Source organism: Cetorhinus maximus, chromosome 17 (genome assembly GCF_964194155.1).
Source record: "Cetorhinus maximus chromosome 17, sCetMax3.hap1.1, whole genome shotgun sequence".
Lineage (NCBI taxonomy): Eukaryota > Metazoa > Chordata > Chondrichthyes > Lamniformes > Cetorhinidae > Cetorhinus > Cetorhinus maximus.
In genome coordinates, this window is record NC_135895.1 from 83,192,548 (window position 1) to 83,213,154 (window position 20,607).

At 42.3% G+C, this 20,607-nt stretch overlaps 1 protein-coding gene across 5 annotated transcripts in view; it reads left to right on the forward strand.

Moving 5' to 3' along the window:
* Positions 1–20,607, forward strand: part of rasal2 (RAS protein activator like 2) — a 392,247-nt gene that overhangs the window by 65,917 nt on the left and 305,723 nt on the right. Inside the window, exon 1 of one of the 5 annotated variants that reach the window (XM_078561543.1) lies at positions 12,521–13,266. The exons of 1 other annotated variant lie outside the window; for it this stretch is intronic. In XM_078561543.1, the coding sequence (XP_078417669.1) occupies positions 12,702–13,266 (565 nt within the window). In that variant the 5' untranslated portion in view covers positions 12,521–12,701. Of the gene's footprint in view, positions 1–12,520; positions 13,267–20,607 lie in introns of those variants that run through there. 3 more of the 5 variants (XM_078561542.1, XM_078561545.1, XM_078561544.1) reach the window with 3 other exon arrangements.

The following is a 20,607-nucleotide window of genomic DNA, read 5'->3' on the forward strand; positions in this document are numbered from 1 at the left end:
TCGGGAGGAGGTTTTCTTTGATTGAGAGAAGAGGGTCACTAGTAGTGGCTTCTGTAGCTATGAAGCATCGCCATTCCACAGCCAAGCGTTTATAATTTAATCGCTGTTGTGTTCATGTGTTAAATTCACCTCTAAAAGAAATTTCTGAGTTTTGTCAGTGTGGTGTCGTGAGAATGTACCATTGACAAGTCATAACCCATAAACTGATAGGATGTGGGATTTTGTCCTTCTGATTCTCGAGCTGTATTTTCCTACACCATGTGCTCCTGCTCTCAAATGAGCACTTTGAAACAGCACCAAAGTTAGCTGAGCTTTCCTCTAAGTAAGGAAAGGAGAATTGGAGGTTATTTTCAAGGGACTTTATTTCCCTCCCCTTCCCTAACTACCCAACACAGCCCTGCTTCAGCCCATGTCCATGTAAAGCATTTTCTAGAATGTATCAGTGTATAGTGATGAGGGCTGGGAATCTTGGTTTGATTTTCTCTCTCTCGCATTCCTCCCCATTCTTTGCCCACAAGTGCTGACATCAATTGTAACACCCTAACTGTTTGGTTGGTTGAGTCGACTAACACATAGAGTGGGGTTTCAAACTGGGGATAAAAGCAAAAAACTGCGGATGCTGGAAATCGAAAACAAAAACAAAAATACCTGGAAAAACTCAGCAGGTCTGGCAGCATCTGTGGAAGGGAGCACAGTTAATGTTTCGAGTCCACATGACTCTTCAACAGAACTAAGGAAAAATAGAAAAGGGGTGAAATATAAGTTGGTTTAAAGGGAGGGGGGGGCTCCGTTTGGGACAAGAGAGCTGGATAGAGGGCCAGTGATAGGTGGAGATAGCCAAAAGGTGTCACAGACAAAAGGACAAAGAGGTGTTGAAGGTGGTGATATTATCCAAAGGAATGTGCTAATTAAGGGTAGAAAGCAGGACAAGCAAGGTACAGATAGCCCTAGTGGGGGTGGGGTGGGGTGAAGGAATCGAAAAAGCTAAAAGGTAGAGATAAAACAATGATGGAAATACATTTAAAAATAATGGAAATAGGCGGGAAAAGAAAAATCTATATAAATTATTGGAAAAAACAAAAAGGAGGGGGAAAAATCAGAAAGGAGGTGTGGATGGAGGAGAGAGCTCATGATCTAAAATAGTTGAACTCAATATTCAGTCTGGAAGGCTGTAAAGTGCCGAGTCAGAAGGTGAGGTGCTGTTCCTCCAGTTTGCGTTGAGCTTCACTGGAACAATGCAGCAGGCCAAGGACGGGCATGAGAGCAGGGTGGAGTGTTGAAATGGAAAGTGACAGGGAGGTCTGGGTAATGCTTGTGGACAGAACGAAGGTGTTCTGCAAAGCGGTCACCCAGTCTGCGTTTTGTCTCTCCAATGTAGAGGAAACCGCATTGGGAGCAACGAATGCAGTAGACTAAGTTGAGGGAAGTACAGGTGAAATGTTGCTTCACTTGAAATGAGTGTTTGGTTTCAAACTGGAGAGCCTGGAACTACATGGCTCGTTATTCATTCGGCTGTGGGGGACACCTTTGCATCTCCTTTATTTGGAGTTGTCAGAATTGAACATGTCTGGTGGATACAAGCTTGCAGCACTAGAGCATTTGCATGTGCTTTGACAAAAGAGTTAGCTTGCATTGTTTGTGCTACTGAGCAGGGAGTTGCCAGGTTCGATCTGTTTGTGCTGCAGCCAAAGCACTGTGCCTTGGTAAAGAAGAATTTTGAAAAAAAATAGCCTTCCCCTGCTTCAGATGACTACCCAGTGACCCAAAGAGTAGGTGGTGCCTGTCTCCTGAGGATAGCATTTCGTTGAGTTGTGATTTCTTTCTTATTCCCACTCAGTTGATCTCTCGCCAAGTTAGTTAACCCACCAACATCTTCACTCAAACATGGAATGATACTTTAGGTAGGGTCCTGGAGGCCTGCTGGTGCTATGCTTATAAATCCGTTTCTACCTTTCGGAGAAGAGTGTGAAGGGGAAATCTGGAAGAAAAATAGATTTTTGAAGGAAGACTTGTTTGGTTTGGGCTGTGTTAAACTGAGAATGCAATGTATTCTGTTGATGGGTTACTGTGATCTATAAGTTGCACTGTGTCGACTTGTGCTATTGATATTTTTGGACATTCTGTGGGTGTTGACCTTCAGTTGCCAGAAGCCCTGGGGAATTCCAGGCTCCTGTGGACCTGGCATTTTGACAAAATTTCAGCTTGCACATGGTCTTTGTGCTACAGTATGAAATCTACTCAAATGTCGAGTAACTTAATACACTGTAATCTTAATCCTATGCAACCAAAGTAAAAATTACAAGTGTAAAATAATAATTAACTTTAAGCCCCTTTGTTCATGCTATCTTCCTGTTTCCCAGTCACATGCTATTGTCCTCTTTTTATTTTATTTCTCACTAACACCTATTCACTCAATTAAAACTTTGTAAACTTGAAATCTGAATCCATCTTGGAAATAGGATCTACAGTGGGGGAAAAAATAACCTCTGAAGGCCTTATTTCATTCAGCAATTTGAAGTTTGCAATACCATCAGGTCAACATTTGATGGATTTTTTTCTTGATCCAGTGCACTGCCATAGCCCTGGCCATGTGAACTTGTCTGGTTGAGTGTGGCTGCAGAGTCAGTGGAACTCTGATTACAGCAGAAGGGCTGCTACGAGACAAACAGTGTAACATCGTTGTAGCAGCTTCTGACTGACACAAGAGACCACTGTTGCTTTTCTTAGGTTCTGTAGATGTCACCTTCCATACCAGGACTTCCAGCATATCTTTCCCTTTCCTTAACTGAGAATTCCCCAGTACTGTGGTTGACAGGGCTCTCAATTTTGTCCATCCCATTTACTGCACTTCTGCTCCTCCCAGAAGCCTCCTATTCCTCACTTTCATTGCAGAAGCCTCCAAATTCAACGGATCATCCTCTGCTATTTCTGCAATTGCTAGCATGATGGTCACCATCAAGCACATCTACCCCTTCTCCCCCTAGTCAGCACTCCGAAGGGGTCAGTTTCCCTTAGATACTCTGGTCCACTTATCATTCACTCTCAGTATCCACTCTCCCCCCCAGCTTCCCATGGAACCTTCCTAGGCAAGGGAGTTGCAACACCTGCCTATTTAAATTGGAAGGTTGTGGATTCAAGTCTCACTTCAGGATGAGCACAAAAATCAAAACTGACACTCCACTGCAGTTCTGATGGAATGCTTTGTTGTCAGAGGAGCCACCTTTTGGATTAGGTATTAAACCAAGGCACTGTCTGCCTCTCATGTGAATGTTAACATCCCATGGCACAATTTTGAAACAGAGCATGGGGGTTATCCCCAGTGTCCTGGTCAATATATATCTTTCAGTTAACATTACAAAACTAGATTACTATCTACTGGACAAAATAGCGATTGATTTGATGACAACGAGGTGACTATATGCAAGCGGGTGGATGCTTATTTCGCTGATTCTGTACCTGTTGTGATACATTTATGAGACTAAAGGACTCCTGAAGAAGATTCAAGGAGAAGGAACAGAGGATGATGTTTTTCAAAGTCATTATTACATTGTTGTTGGTAATTTGATGTGCGCAAAAATTGTATTCCACGTTGCCTATATTACAACAGTGACTACACCTCAGAAGTACTTAATTGGCTGTAAAGCATTTTGGGGTACCCTGTGGTTGCAAAACGCAGTATTTAAATGCAAGCTTTTCTTTTTTCTTCCCTCCCACCTTTCAGTGCACCAAACACTTTTTCCAGTTGAAACACTGATTTACTTGCACTGCTTTCAATTTAGTCTAATTGCTGTTCACAATGAGGTCTTTTTCACATAATGATCACTTGCTGAACACCCCTGTTTAGCCCGCAAGCATGACCCTGAGCTTTCTGTCATCTGCCATTTTGATTCTCTGTCCCACTCTAACTCTGATCTTGCCTTTGCCTTTTATTAGAACAATGTTGGAAGCCAATTTCAGCGTGAACAACAGCACTTCATATTTCTATCAGGCCCTTTGCAGCCATTGGACTTAGTATTGAGTTCACCAATTTCAGATCATAACCACTACTGTTTTTATTTTGGACAAGTGCTGTTCAAACCTTTGCTGTTGCCATTTTCAGCTCCTTTAGACCCATCTCTTGTTTCTCCACCTGCCCCAATACCATTTTGTCTTGTCCCATCATTCCTTTTGTCATTTAATCTTTCCTGACTTCCACCCTATCACAGACCTTTGTTCTTCCTTCCAGTACCCTCACCCCATCCTTTCTCTGCCTTTGTATCAGCTTAAAATCTGTTGTACCTCAGTTCTGATCAGAGGTCAACAACCTGAAACGTAAAATCTGTTTCTCTCTCTTCACAAATACTGCTTAACCTGCGAAGTGTTTCCAGCATTTTCTGTTTATGTAACTGCTTTTCTTATGTTTAAATGAAAAAGGAAAACTGATCCTGACTGTACAGTGAGGTGTGTAATCGATAGATAGTAATCCACTGGGCAAAGATTTCCTAATGTATCAAACATGCAATTGAAAAGCAGAGTGAGGATGTGACTCCTTGCAGGCACGTATAAGGAGTTGCTTTTGTGATAGTGAACTTCTGGGCAGCACAAAGTAAACAGGAAGTGGTGTGGTGGGACCTCTTTGTTCAGCAAGCCAGCAATTATGGCCACTGAAACCCAGGAGCTGGTACATTGTTTTCAATTGGAAGATTAACCTAAAGTCTGTGTGCTGCACATGATTTATCCATTCAGACAAAATGAATGTATAAATATAACCTAAGACAGAACAACTCCAAAATGTTTCATGTTATTCGAAGCACTTCCTGTATGTGTTCCATGTTTTCACATAACTCCTGTGGCAGGTGTATTTTTAGTAGCTGTTTTATCAGACTGGCTACTGCCACAGGAAGTGGCTGAATTGGGAAACAGATGGCAGCTGTGATACAAGAGTAAACGATCAAGGCATGTGTTGTGTTTTTGTCTTCCTTTCTCCTACCTCCCTCACAATCAAATCCATTAATAACTTAACCCTAAACCCTATGTTTACTATAACTGTAATGACCTCTGTAAGTTTTGCAACAGAGGACGTGGCTTTGTTTGTAAGTTTAGCTGTATACTGAATATTGAATTTTCAGATAAAAAAAAATTCTACAGGTTTCTCTTAAGGTGTGAAGTTGCCAGTTAATTTGTGGAGAGGAGCCAGTTGACTGGAAGGAGGAAAGGTGCTCTCACTTATAATGTTGCTTAAGCTCACTTTCAATTGGGTGTATTCAGGCAAAAATGTTCATAAAATTACCAAATGCAACAACTCGAGCATTGCTTCCATGTGAGAGCCACCTTAATAATCAAACTCTTCTTGATGTTGTGATTGGGTGGGCGGGTGGCGTAAAGGCAGGCCTATTCCCATTCAGTAGGATGAGGTGACCAAGCATTTGGAAGGCCACCTTTGAGAATCAAGGCAAAAGGGTGAAGAGGAAATACTGTTGAACTAAAGGCAACAGGAACTGTATGTCTGGTGTGCTCAGGGGAACCAAAACTTGTTTTTACCATTCTAAGGTAAAACTGCTCACCAGTTTTCAAGAATATAACAGCAATGTATTGAGAAAAGTTCAAGCCCAATATTAAAAATGGTTCTTTGAAGATATTAAATTTGAATAGCAGAGTCTGTGTTTGTATTTGGAGTTGCCTACATGGCAAGTTTCTTTTTCTTGGTAAATTTGGAAAAAGCATGGATTAGAACAAACCAGCTGACTTCATCAAGTGAGTGAAGAAAAACAAACTTGGAGATATGTTACACTGAGTATAGCTGTAGCTTTTGACTGCGAGTAAGTCAGATGCCAGCCCCTCAGAAAAAATATTTTCTAAAATGTAGCATTTTTTTGAAACCTAGTGACCAGTTGAGGTCATTATAGACAGAAGAAGTGACATATTAGCTGCAATGCAAACAGATTGGAAGCAGCGGGGCCATGGCCCCTGTGATGCTGCTGTCAGCTCCAGTTTTGCTACAGCCACGGCTTAACAGCTTGGAGCCAGCAGGCAAGAGGCAACCCATGGAGCTTTTGTATTGAGAATGGTATTCAGTGGTCTACTGTCATTCAACCAGAGTAGCACAGCACTTCTATAAATATTTTATTGCAGGGAGCTTGGAGTAACGAATCTTGTACGGTTGCAGGTTGAGAGGCAACTGTGGACTTGACAGCACTGTCAGTTCATGAATATCGAACTTTGTGCCTTTAGGCCAACCCATTGAAGAATCAGCTAGTGCTTGAAAGAGTGTGCCATTTACTGCTCATTGCAAAACTGTGCACTTCCCTTCAAAGCACCCAACCTGAGGATACTACAGGAATAGTAGGTGTTGTTTTGGGAACATTGCAAAAGATGCAGTGCAAAATTATGAGCAATTATACCAAGATGAGGGGTTGTGGTTATGATAGAAATGCTAATTACGTTCAGCAGAGCAGAAGAAGAAGAGATAGTCTAAGAGAAGAGTTGCAAGTTTTTGAAGGGTTTGGGAGAAGTGAATGAATTGCTAATGAGACATAAATTTAGCATTAGTGCTAAAAGCAGAATTTTGCAAGAACATTGTTCATTATTGGTGCGCATAATGCATTACAGTAAGTAGCTAGCAAAGTCTAGTCAATTATGACTTGTTAGAAGGAATTAAGTGGGCACAAAAAAATTTTGAGTAAGGAGAAGAGTAGGGAAATAGGATTAGATTAGGTAACTACTCATGCAGGCAAAGTGGATCAAATGCTGAAATTTGATTCTGTGATCTTGCAGAGTATCCCTGTGGCATCCACATAAAAATAGAATATATTAAGTCTATGGATGGTCAGTTAAACAGCTCATTTTGGGATTTAAAACAGTCTCCACAAAGGATTCTTTGGGCAATGTATTTTGATCATTGAAGAGCCATCTTTTGAAAGGTGACCTGTGAAGCTGTTTTTTTATATACAAGTCTAATAAATGTGAAAAAAAATTGATTGCTTTGTAGTTTGTCTTAACAGGTAATAGAAATAACAGTAATAAGAACAGAAAATGTGGGAACTACTCAGCAGGTCAGTCAGTATCTGTGAGAAGGGGAACCTTTGTTAGAACTAGCCAACAGCAGTATTTGAGGATGGAGGTGCAGCAGAGTTTAATGAGTACATTGTAGATTTTCATTCAGTCCTCAAGAAGGCTGTTCGTTTTTGCCCAAGAATAGAATACAGATTGCACAGTCATTATTTCTGAGATCAGAGCCCTTTTCCCAATTCTGCATCTATTTGTTTTTAGCACAGTGGGTTGACGGAAGCAAGAAAGAATGAAAAACTGCATGAGTGCAGTTATCTAATTAATTGAATTGAAAAAATAAATCATATATATCGCCATTTATGACCACAGGACATTCCAAAGCACTTTACAGCCAGTGAAGTACTTTTGAAGTGTCGTTGGACATGTGGCAGCCAAAATAGTGCAAAATAGGGATATTTTCCATCCACTTGATAGGGCAGACTTGGTTTAATGTCTCATCCGAATGATGGTACTTCCAACAGCACAGCACTCCCAGGTACTGCACTGGAATGTCAGCTTTGATTTTTGTGCTCAAGTGCATGATTTATGGGGGCTTAGGGCTTTCAGAATGATCATAGTGTCTTATAATAACTAGCCTCTTAAAAGGTGTTACTGTGACTTGTAGATTTTGAGAGTGTCATTAGCTATTGGCTGGCGAAACTGACTTTGGTTCTGAAATCTAAAAAACAAAAATGCTGCAAATACTCATGGGGAAAAGGCAGGAAAGTGGAGTTGAGGATTATCAAATCAGCCTTGATCTCATTGAATGGCGGAGCAGACTTGATGGGCCAATTGGCCTACTTCTGCTCCTATGTCTTATGGTCTTCCTCAACAAGTCAGACAGCATTTGTGGAGAGAGTTCTTTCATCAGACCTGGATAAAGCCGGAAATGTAACAGGTTTTGAGCGAGGATAAGGGTTGAGAAAGTGGAGGGAGTGTTGGGGATAGAAAGAAGAACAAATAGGAAAGTTTAAGATAGGATGGAAACAGGAGAGATTAAATGATAAAATGGATAATTGTGCAAGGAGAAGAGTAAGAACAGCTGCTGTTCAAGAAAATGGGGGTAGAGGTTATGATTTGAAATATTTTTTTTATTTACAGGGTATGGGCATTGCTAGCGAGGCCAGCCTTTATTGCCCATCCCTAATTGCCCTTGAGAAGGTGGTGATGAACTGCCTTCTTGAACTGCTGCAGTCCATGTTGTATAGGTACATCCACAGTGCTGTTAGGGAGGGAGTACCAGGATTTTGACCAAGCGACAGTGAAGGAATGGCGATGTATTTCTAAGTCAGGATGGTGAGTGGCTTGGAGGGGAACTTCCATGTGATGGTGTTCCATGCATTTGCTGCCCTTGTCCATCTGGATGGTAGTGATTGCTGGTTTGGAAGGTGCTGCCAAAGGAGCCTTGGTGAGTTTCTGCAGTGCATCTTGTAGATGGTACACACTGCTGCTACTGTGCGTCGGCAGTGGAGGGAGTGAATGTTTGTCAATGTGATGCCATTCAAGCAGGCTACTTTGTCCTGGATGGTGTCAAGTTTCTTAAGTGTTGTTGGAGCTGCACTCATCCAGGCAAGTGCAGAGTATTCCGTCACACTCCTGACTTGTGTCTTGTAGATTGTGGACAGGCTTTGAGGAAGTGAGTTACTTGCCACAGGATTGCTAGCCTCTGACCTGCTTTTGTAGCCACAGTACTTACATGACAAGTCGAGACAAGTTTCTGGTCAATGGTAACCCCCAGGATGTTATTAGTGGGAGATTCAGCGATGGTAATGCCATTGAATGTCAAGGGGCAACGGTTAGATTCTCTCTTGTTGGAGATCATCATTGTTTGGCACTTTTGTGGCTTGAATGTTACTTGCCACTTGTCAGCCCAAGCCTGGATATTGTCCAAGTCTTGCTGCATTGGACATGGACTGCTTTAGTATCTAAGGAGTCACAAATGGTGCTGAACATTGTGCAACCATCAGTGAACATCCCCACTTCCGTCCTTAAGATGGAAGGAAGGTCATTGATAAAGATGGTTGTGTCCTAGGGCATGACCCTGAGGAACTCCTGCAGCAATGTCCTGGAACTGAGATGATTAACCTCCAACAACCACAATCATCTTCCTTTGTGCTCGGTATAACTCCACTCAGCTGAGAGTTTTCCCCCTGATTCCTGTTCACCCTGGTTTTGCTAGGGCTCCTTGATGCCATACTCAGTCAAATGCTGCCTTGATGTCAAGGGCAGTCACACTCACCTCACCTCTGGAGTTCAGCTCTTTTGTCCATGTTTGAACCCAAGCTGAATGTCAGTTGGCAGGTTATTACCAAGCAAGTGCCTAATGATAGCACTGTTGATGACACATCAATCACTTCACTGATGATTGAGAGTAGGCTAATAGGGCGGTAATTGGCAGGGTTGGATTTGTTCTGCTTTTTGTGTACAGGACATATCTGGGCAATTTTCCACGTAGCTGGATAGATGCCAATGTTGTAACTGTGCTGGAACAGCTTGGCTAGGGACGCAGCAAGTTCTGGAGCACAAGTCTTCAGTACTTTTTCCAGAATATTGTCAGGGCCCATAGCCTTTGCAATATCCAGTGCTCTCCGCTGTTTCTTAACACCATGTAGAGTGAATCGAATTGGCTGAAGACCGGCTTCTGTGATGCTGCGGACTCCGGAGAAGGCCGAGATGGATCATCCACTCGGTACTTCTGGCTGAAGATTGCAGCAAATGCTTCAGCCTTATCTTTTGCACTGATGTGCTGGACTCCTCCTTCATTGAGGATGGGGATATTTATGGAGTCGTCTCCTCCAGTGAATTGTTTAATTATCCACCACCATTCATGACTGGATGTGGCAGGACTGCAGAACTTGGATCTGATCCTGTGGTTGTGGAATTGTTTAGTTCTGTCTATCAGTTGCTGCTTATGCTATTTGGCATGCATGTAGTCCTGTGACATAGCTTCACCAGTTTGCTACCTCACCTTTACATGTGCCTGGTGCTGCTTCTGGCATGCACTCTTCATTGAACCAGGGTTGATCCACTGGCTTCGTGGTAATGGCAGAGTGGGGGATATGCGTGCCATGAGCTTGCAGATTGTGGTTGAGTACCATTCTGCTGCTGGTAATGGCCCACAGTGCCTCACAGATGCCCAGTTTTAAGTTGCTAGATCCGTTCGAAATCTATCCCACACAATATGATGGAGGGTATCCTCGGTGAGGTTAGGGTTCTTGTTCTCTTTAGTCAAGGAGTCGTTTTAACAAATGACCGTATGGAGGACATTGGGATTAGAACCTAGTTGTGATTTGGGAGCTAAGCGTATGCGGATGGGGAAGAAATGCCAATACCTCACATTGGTGTGCACCTGTATCAACAAGTAAGAGGAGTACGAGCCTGCAACACAGATCCACTAGGAAGGGCAATGTTAGTTATTCCTCTGCCATTAAAAAATTCAGTTACAGCAGTTGCTTGCAGCAGAGTGCAGGTTTTTCATTACAGTCAAGCCAGTCATAAGTAATTCAGAGCAAATCTTATTTCCTTGTTAATTTACTCTTTTTTACCATCAGTCATGAATGTGTTATGGTTTCTGGTGTACAGTCCCAGATGTACTGCAACCTTTGATGCTAGACCCCAGACTGAGTGGTGATAGACTAGCTTGGGAGACATGACAATTGAGCCTGATCCTCATTTGGAGCAAAGGATCATAGGAGCAGGAGCAGCTATTCAGCCTGTCAAGCCTGCTCTGCCATTCAATACGATCATGGCTGATCATCTGCTTCAAAGCCTTTTCCCCACATTAGCCCCATATTCGTTTATGTCATTGGTATTTAGAAATCTGTCAATCTCTGCTTTAAACATAATTAATGACTGAACTTCCACTGCCCTCTGGGGCAGAGAATTCCAAAGATTCACAACCGTCTGAGCAAAAAAATTTCTCCTCATCTCGGTCCAAAGTGGCTTCCCCCTTATTTTGAAATTGTGTCCCCTGGTTTTAGACTCCCCAACCTATCCCTCTAAGTATTTTGTAGGTTTCAATGAGATCACCTCTCATTCTTCAAAACTCTAGCAAATACAGGCCCAGTTTCCCCAATCTCTCTTGATAGGACAGTCCCACGACCCCAGGAACAAGTCTGCTGATCCTTTGTTGCACACCCTCTATGGTAACAATATCCTTCCTAAGGCAAGGGGACCAAAAAGGCGCACACTATTCAAGGTGCGATCCAACCAAGGATCTATACAATTGAAGCACAAATTGAAATAACCATATTTGGTATTTGTACATTTGACCTTTCCAGGAGAGTTCACTGGATAACTTTCAGCACAGGATCCTTGATTGATTCCGCCACCTCCCCCTGCCAACATCTTGCCAGCTGCAGGCTGCTGGGCCCAGTGCAGCCACTAAAGATTTGCTGGTCAAAACAGAAAATAAGAATTGGACCTTGCATCTTCTGGCCTGTATGACTCAATGCCAGATTTAGCAGTGTCGATGTTTGTTTGTTTAAGCAACCTGGGAGGGAGGCTTCAAGATCACTTCAAAAGTTTGGCGCTTGTACAGTTTAGTTCTCTCTCGATTCTTTTTTAACAAATAGTTTTTAGCAAAAGCTAATTTGCATGCCAGTTAATTTTTGAGAAAGCTACTTGCACATTTCTTCCATTTTTTAAAACTGTTTTCTTTCATCCTCTGTAAAAGGTAGTTGTGGAATATTTTGCCCAAGTGACCATTGTTTACATGTGGCCCAATTAGTGAGTAGAATAATTGAATACACACCTGAGACCATTTGGCCTCAATGAATTGGCAGTGCCATTACCTTGTGTAAGCAGGCTATGAGGAAGCCTTTTCAACTATCACAGTTTTACTCTTGCAGCTACAAAGTTCTAATAACAGAGGTAGACTGTTGAGTTGGATCTGCAGCCAACCATGAAGTACCTCATGAAGTTTGACCACCTAATATAATTCATGTGGAATGGACGAAATTCTTTTTTGCTTACATTTGGGAATTATCTGATAGATTTGACTAAATTTGTTGTACAATGAGAAAGGTGATACTGAAATTAACTATCCTCCCTAACCCATGAGTTGTTAACTCGAAAAGTTTAGTTGCTTAAATCCACACAAGGATTTGTTTCAAGAGTGAATATTTCTTTGTTTTGCTAAAATGGCAATTAAATTCATTCGGAGTGATTAAGTCTCAACGTGCTGCTCACATTCTTACTATTTATTCCAACTAAATAACAATTCAGTACTATGATCATTGGAGATTGTCCTGTTTGGTTTAGTGCTGACATTTACTCGGCTCTTTTTTTCCTGACTCTTTCAAGACACTAGTGTAAATAGCCTTTTTTATCTTCAGAATATTCTTGCCACAGTGGTTGCCTGTAAAGCTAAATGAGAAATGTTGTTCTGAATTTTGGGGGAAATTTCTTTTATGAAATGCAGACTTTCAGCTGATCAATTTAGGTCTGAAGCTGTGGTTGTCTGTGAAATGTTCAGCCAACTTCCTTTCTTATTATAATATGACATCAAGAAGAGGCTCAATAGGAAGTGGTTGTGACGTGTCTATGTGCATCTTGACACGGAAATTGGAAGCTGTTTTAGTGTGCTGTGACTTTTTAGTTTGGTGCGTTTTGTTAAATGCACTGTTTGTATTTGACTTTGAGAGGGGAAGACTCAGGTTTTACAAATTTGAAAGATGAGTGTGTTGAAAAAACAAGAGTCCTCCTCTCGGGGTGATTACAGGAGATCCCTCTCGGACCCAGCTCACAGTGACAGGAATCCCAGCAGTCTGAATGCTTACCAGTGGCGCACACCCTCAAAACCAAAATGGAAAATATACAAGCGGGTCCACTCGGAGCCTTTCAAACCAACGAATGCTTATAAATGGCACTCAGCCTCAAATTTTTCATGGAACGTTAGCAAGAGGATTTTTTCTGACATGAATAACACCAGGTCAGAAGACCAGGATCAGCCAAGACAGGCAAAGCACAACCTTAAATGCACTGGATCAGATGATGTCCCAGAGCAGCACCCTGCCCAGGTGATGCAAGCAAATACCAAATTGGCAACAATCCCTTACCATCGATCCATCTCTGAACCTGGCTGTTCTTCACACATAGCGAAACCACCTTTGAGACAAGCTCACTCAGATGCTGAACAGAGAACTGATTTTATACGTGGCTTCTTCACTACAGTATCGAACCGGCTTTCAAGGTTTTTGAGGTATAAAGAAGAGCCAGATGTGGATTCAGTGCAGGAAGGTAATACATTACAGACAATGTTTGACTGCTTCAGTTGGATCTTGATGTATTGGAGGATTGGAGTCATGGCAAAATCATGTTTAACTTGGTAAAGTGCAGTATTATGGATGTGGGTAAGGAGAATGCTGAACGTACATACACCCTTGAGGAGAATGAAAGCAGGAGAAACAAAGAAATCTGGAAGGTCGAGAGCATATACCTTGAAAGGCTCAGGAGCAATAGCTATAGAAAATGGGGTGTTTGGGAGTAATTTTGGGTCAATTGACTCTACCACTAAGCATATGATTTTGTCCTTGGGCCTCAGTTTAGAACAGTGTTCACTTTTGGCCTCCTCGCCTGGTAGATGATGTTGAGGCTTCAGAAAGGGTGCAGAGTTGGGCCATCAGATGAATTCTCAGCTTGAAGCCTTTTTGTCATCAAGACATGTTAAAAGAGCTGGGACTGGACGCTTGAAAGAAGTGTAAACTTGGGGGTGAATTGAGGTTTATAAGATGATTAAGGGAATGGATTGTTTTTGACTGGACTGTTTGTTCCATTTAAATAGGTTAGGGTGAACCATGGCTCACAATTTTACGTTGTGTAAGGTGGGATCCAGGTTAGATGTCAGGAGCTGCATCTTTTCTCAAAAATAAAGTGGTCCTCCGAAACAGGTTGCTACCTTGTGCAGTGGACACTGAATTCCTTCAAGCGAGGCCTAGATCTGTTTCTGGCTGGGGTGAAGATCACCTTGTATCAAAGCTAGGTACTACATAGAATTGTCTGGGCCAGAGTGATTTCCAAGAGTCCTGATTATTAGAGAAGCATTTCCTAGGTTTCTGCCCCTCCCCAGCCCTGAGTTGGTTTGGATTTTTGTTTGGTTTTCTGTTTCTCCCAGGAGATAAAGTCATTTGGGGTGAGGTGGTAAGGATACATATGATATACAAGGTATTACAATTGTATGGGACAGGCTGCATGAACCAGATGGTTTGTGTATATTTGTATTGTAAGAGGAGTTCTGGGGGATTTAGTCTGAAAAGCATATCATTAAGGGTTATTGAGCAGTTCTTTTTTGTCTTCGCCCCAAAAGATTTATTTAACTACTGGAATTTACTCAGTGCAATTAGTTATCATGCTGGTCAAAAAAGCATGTTTGGAAACCATGTTTGGAAAACATCATTGATTGAGGAATTTTCAGCTGGAGACTATTTTGTATAAGAGGAAGTGGTTTTTTATTCATTCACGGGTTGTGGGCTTCACTGGCTGGGCCAGCATTTATTGTCCATCCCTAGTTGCCCTTGAGAAGGTGATGGTCCGCTGCAGTCCGTGTGGTGGAGGTATACGCTCACAGTGCTGTTAAGGAGGGAGTTCCAGGAATTTGACCCAGCAACAGTGAAGAAATGGCGATATACTTCCAAGTTGGGATGACTTGGAGGGGAACTTCCAGGTGGTGGTGTTCCCATCTATCTGCTGCCCTTGTCCTTCTAGATGGTAGTGGTTGTGAGTTTGGAAGGTGCTGTCTAAGGAGCCTTGGTACACACTGCAGCTACTGTGCGTCGGTGGTGGAGGGAGTGAATGTTTGTCGATGTGGTGCCAGTCAAGCGGACTGCTTTGTCCTGGATGTTTCTTCAGTGTTGTGGGAGCTGTGCTCAACCAGGAAAGTGGGGAGTCCTGACTTGTGCCTTGTAGATGGTGGACAGTCAGCATGGTTTTGTAAAGGGGAGGTCATGTCTGACCAATTTGATTGAATTTTTCCGAAGAGGTGACCAGGTGTGTAAATGAGGGCAACTCATTTGACATAGTCTGCTTGGACTTCAGCAAGACTTTTGACATGGGAGACTGATAATGATGGATCCAAGACAATTTGGCAAATTGGATCCAGAATTGGCTGAGTGGCAGGAAGCAGAGGGTGATGGTCGAGGGGTGTTTTATGTCTTTGTCCAGTGGGGCTCCACAGGGATTGGTGTTAGGTCCCTTGCTATTCATGGTATATATAAATGATTTAGACTTGAATGTAGAAGGGCTGATCAGTAAGTTTGCGGATGATACGAAAATTGGTGGGGTGGTAAACAGTGAGGAGGATAGCCTTAGATTACAGGAGGATATAGACAGGCTGATCAGTGGCAAATGGAATTTAATCAGAATAAGCGTGAGGTGATGCATTTGGGCAGGACAAACAAGGCACGGGAATACACGATGAACAGTCAGACCCTGGGAAGTACCGAGGATCAGCGGGACCTTGGTGTGCATGTCCACTGGTCCCTTAAGGTAGCGGGACAGGTAGATAAGGTGGTTAAGAAGGGACATGGGATACTTGCCTTTATTAGCTGAGGCATAGAATATAAGAGCAGGAAGGTTATGCTGGAAATGTATAAAACGCTGGTTAGGCCACAGCTAGAATATTGCGTGCAATTCTGGAATCCGCATTATAGGAAGGATGTGATTGCACTCGAGAGAGTGCAGAGGAGATTTACCAGGATGTTGCCTGGGCTGGAGAGTTTTAGTTATGAGGAGAGATTGGATAGACTGGGGTTATTTTCCCTGGAGCAGAGGAGATTGAGGGGGAGCATGATTGAAATGTATAAAATTGAGAGGCATAGATAGGGTAGACAGGAAGGAACTTTTCCCCTTGGTGGAGGGATCAATAACCAGGGGGCATAGATTTAAGGTAAGGGTCAGGAGGTTTAGAGGGGATGTGAGGAAGAATTTGTTAACCCAGAGGGTGGTGGGAATCTGGAACACACTGCCTGAAAAGGTGGTAGAGGCAGAAACCCTCATAACATTTAAGAAGTATTTGGATGTGCACTTGTGATGCCGTAGCATACAAGGCTATGGGTCTAGTGCTGGAAAATGGGATTAGAATAGTTAGGTACTTGTTTGACTGGCGCAGACTCAATGGGCTGAAGGACCTTTTTCTGTGCTGTAGACCTCTATGACAGGCTTTGGGGAGTCAGGAGGTGAGTTACTTGTTGCAGGATTTCTAGCGTCTGACCTCTTTGTAGCCATAGTATCTATATAGCTAGTCCAGTTCAGTTTCTGGTCAATGGTAACCCCCAGGATGTTGATAGTGGGGGATTCAGTGATGGTAATGCCATTGAACATCAAGGGGCGATGGTTAGATTCTCTCTTGTTGGAGATGATCATTGCCTGGCCCTTGTGTGGTGCAAATGTTATTTGCCACTTGTCAGCCCAAGCCTGGATATTGTCCAGGTCTTGCTGCATTTGGATATGTACTGCTTCAGTATCTAAGGAGTCACAAATGGTGCTGAACATTGTGCAACCATCAGCAAACATTCCTAGTTCTGACCTTATGGAAGGAAGGCCATTGATGAAGCAGCTGAAGATGGTTGGGCTGAGGACACTACCCTGAGGAACTCATGCAGTGATGTCCTGGAACGGAGATAACTGACCTCCAACAACCACACTCATCTTTCTTTGTGCTTGGCATGCCTCCAACCAGTGGAGAGTTTCCCCCCTGATTCCCATTGACTCCAGTTTTGCTCAGGCTCCTTGATGCCACACTCAGTCAAATGCGGCCTTAATGCCTTAGTGCGGCAGTCACTCGCACCTCACCTCGAGAGTTCAGCTCTTCCGTCCATGTTTGAACCAAGGCTCTAATGAGGTCAGGAGCTGAGTAGTCCTGGCGGAATCTAAACTGGGTGTCAGTGAGCAGGTTATTGCTAAGCAAATGCCGCTTGATAGCACTGTTGATGACCCCTTCCATTACTGATGATTAAGAGCAGACTGATGGGGCGGTAATTGGCTGGGTTGGATTTGTGCTGCTTTTTGTATACAGGACATACCTGGGCAATTTTCCACATAGCTGGGTAGATGCCAATGTTGTAGCTGTACTGGAACACTTGGCTAGGGGTGCAGCAAGTTCTGGAGCACAAGTACTATTGCTGGAATATTGTCAGGGCCTATAGTCTTGGCACTATTCAGTGCCTTCAGCCTATGCCTTCAGCTGTTTCTTGATATCACGTGGATTGAATCAAATGGCTGAAGACTGGTATCTGTGATGCTGGGGGCCTCTGGAGGAGCCCAAGATGGAAGAGCCCGAGATGGATCATCCACTCAGCAGTTTTGGCTGAAGATTGTTGCAAATGCTTCAACCTTATCTTTTGCATTGATGTGCTGGGCTCCTCCCTCATTGAAGATGGGGATATTTGTAGAGTTTCCTCCTCGAGTGAGTTGTTTAATTGCCCACCACCATTCATGACTGTGGTGTCTGGGACGTTATCTGTAAGGTTTGATTCAGGCTGTTGCTTGACTAGTCTGTGCGCCAGCTCTCCCAATTTTGACACTTGTCCCCAGATGTTAGTAACATCTTTAGTGAACCCTTCCTGTACCTCTGTCAATGTAATTATATACTTAAATATGAAGACCAAGACTACGCACTACTCCAGGTGTGGCCTGCCAACTTGCAAATGGCCCATTTATATCTAGTTCCTGAGGATTAACCAATCGTCCATCCATGCTAATATCCAAGCATACTACATCTACTGGCTCTCCTTCATCTACCCTACTAGCTAGACCCTCAAAAAACCATAATAAGTTTGTCAAACATAATTTCCCTGTCTTAAAGCCATATTGATTGTACTGTGTTTTTCTAAGTCCTCTGGGGAACCCCACTATCTACCTTCCTCCAGTCTGAAAAAGAACCGTTCACCACTAATGTTTTCTGTCACTCAGCCAACTTTGCATCCACGCTGTCACTGTACCTTTTATTCCAACTTTTATTTCAACTTTGCTGGCAAATCTATTATGTGACAGTTAATCAAATACCTGTTGGAAGTCCACGTACACCACATTAACCACATAATTTTCATCCAGTCTCTCTCTCTTATCTCATCTAAAATTTAAATTCACAAATCCATGCTGGCTTTTGTTAATGAATCCACTCTTATGCAAGTGTCTGTTAATTTAATGTTTCTAAAACTGCCAGTAATGATTTAGTACTGTGTGTCAGATTGGAAGGGCACAATAGAAAAGGATACTTCACACATTTTGAAAAGTGACCTCTGATCACTGCTGCAGCTCAGAAAAGAACAGGACAGATTAATTTAGGCAGTGAGTGCTCATTTGGAGCTTTTCTCAGCATCTGGTGTCATTCACTGCCTAAGTGCTAACGTTATACAGAGAGCATAGTGGTTGGATTCATTCCAAAAATGTTACAGTTGGCGTTGAGATTTTCTGAAAAACTGGGAAACAGCTGTGTACTGGGTAGAAATAAGTATATGCCTGGAGGAGAAAGCATATTAAACGGACAATTGTCAAAATGACTTGTAGGTTATGAGCTTTAATTGCAATATGCATGAGTGAATCCTGACTCATTAACATTGTCAAATGTGCACCATGGCTAAATGTTGCTCACAAGTTGTTCAGTGACTATGAATTTAAGACTCGACTGAATTCACCATCCAACATACTGTGGGTGTGGTGAATTCTGCATGCTCAATTGGTTATGGAAGGTCAGTGAAGCCACCTTTGATACTTTTCATATTGACAGCATTGGAAGCAGAGCATGATAATTTGTTTTTCCGAAATGAGAAACTTTGTTGAGTCAAGGTCCATAGTTCAGCTCAATGCCAAGATTAAAAAGAGCTGGAAGGAAAATGATAAACCTAGTCACAGTCATTAGCTCAAGCCAAGCTTGGGTTTTCAAAAAACCTGCATGTTATTGGAATTTAATTGGTATAATTTAGTGTTGCTGCGTTTCTTAATATGTTTTATTCAAACCACAGTTTAAAAATGCTTTTATTGAACCTTAAGTAAATTTTAATTGCTTTTTCGTCTAAGCTCCAAGTGTGTGCAGCAATGACGGTCACTGACTCTATTTGCAGACAGAAAGGAGTAAAATTACTCTGAGCAAAAAAGTAGGAAGGAGCATGTCTTTCTTGTAATCTGGTAACTAAATAGCATCTCAGAAATTGCTTATTTCTCAGTTGCTTATTCCAATGCGTTCATTCTTGACCTATTAATAAGGAAAGAAAATGGGCAGTTTTCCCCTTTTTCATAAGAATTTCAGGCTCTGTCTTTTTGACGGGATTTGAAAGTATATTTGTGCAGCTTGCTGTACAGACTGACCAAAACCATTGTATATGTTAACCAAATCAGTGTGGAGACAACCAGCAGAGGTGCTGCAACGAGTTTGCAGTGTGATTGACTGGAAGGGAGACGAGAAAGGCATTCAAAATAGAACCACAAACACACTTAAATTTTGGAACACCATTGGAAAGTTGGCTTAGTACACTTCAGAACGAGGTGTTCAAGCTATCTTTTTTAATATTTATATTTTTAGTATGTTTTGTGTATTAAAATTATTCATGAGTGTTTATATCCAGCTATGTATGTGCACATGTATGTGTGTATCTATACTGAGTATGTGTATATATAGGCAAAATCAAATAACGTTGTGGAGAAAATTATCATGCACTTGAGGGTGAGGCACAGTCTAAATTTTGCTCACAACTGTTGTTTTTTTTTCTAGTGAACAGCCATTTTTGTTGGACTGGATCAATGTTTGCGGTTTCTTGCATCATCCTATAAATCCAGTGCTCATGCACTTTATCAATTATTTGACCAGATCAAATAACTTAGTCTTATCGCAGTTTGCCATTTTGGTGTGAGTTTTGTATTGAGACCTGTCATGTGACTGCATCAGGGCATATATTTGCAGAATCTCTGATCTAGTTTTAGCCTCAAAAAATGAATTTTGTGTCTATGTTTCCTGTATAGGCTACCAATCAGACAACACTGGTTTAATGCAGAAGTAAAAGCAGACATTCAGTGGGTTAAATGGCAGGTGCTGTTACTCTGATAATTGTGAGGAAGTGAAATTGTAATCTGGAATCCCCTCATTGCAGATCTGTGATGTATCTTGGAGATTCCCTGAGAGCAAACATTACTGAATGGCCAAGTCTCTGAAATATCACCAGTATTTGTAGTTCTGTTTACTGTATGCAGTGACATCCTTTGGATTATAGTAGCTGTTTCACAATAGTTGGTTGATTTTACACTGCATTAATTCCATAATTCATACTCAGTTACAGTACTTGATGTATTTACTCTACTTTTCTCAACAACTGATCTGCCCAACCACACCCTCACCTCCACTTTTGACACCCTGGTCCCCAGTAAAAGGGTTACTCTGTCTCACTTTGGCTGTTCTGCCGGTATGGCTCTCATGTCCACTTCCTGAAGTTCAAGGGACCAAAACTTGAAAGTATATGGAGGACAACTGGTTTAGCCATTGGCTGAACCATATAAAGCTCTATCAGATCCTGGCCTCGTCTGCAAAAACTGCTTACTATTTTAAGATCATTCTAGAATGCAAATGTAACCCTGACTTCTTTTCTCTAATGC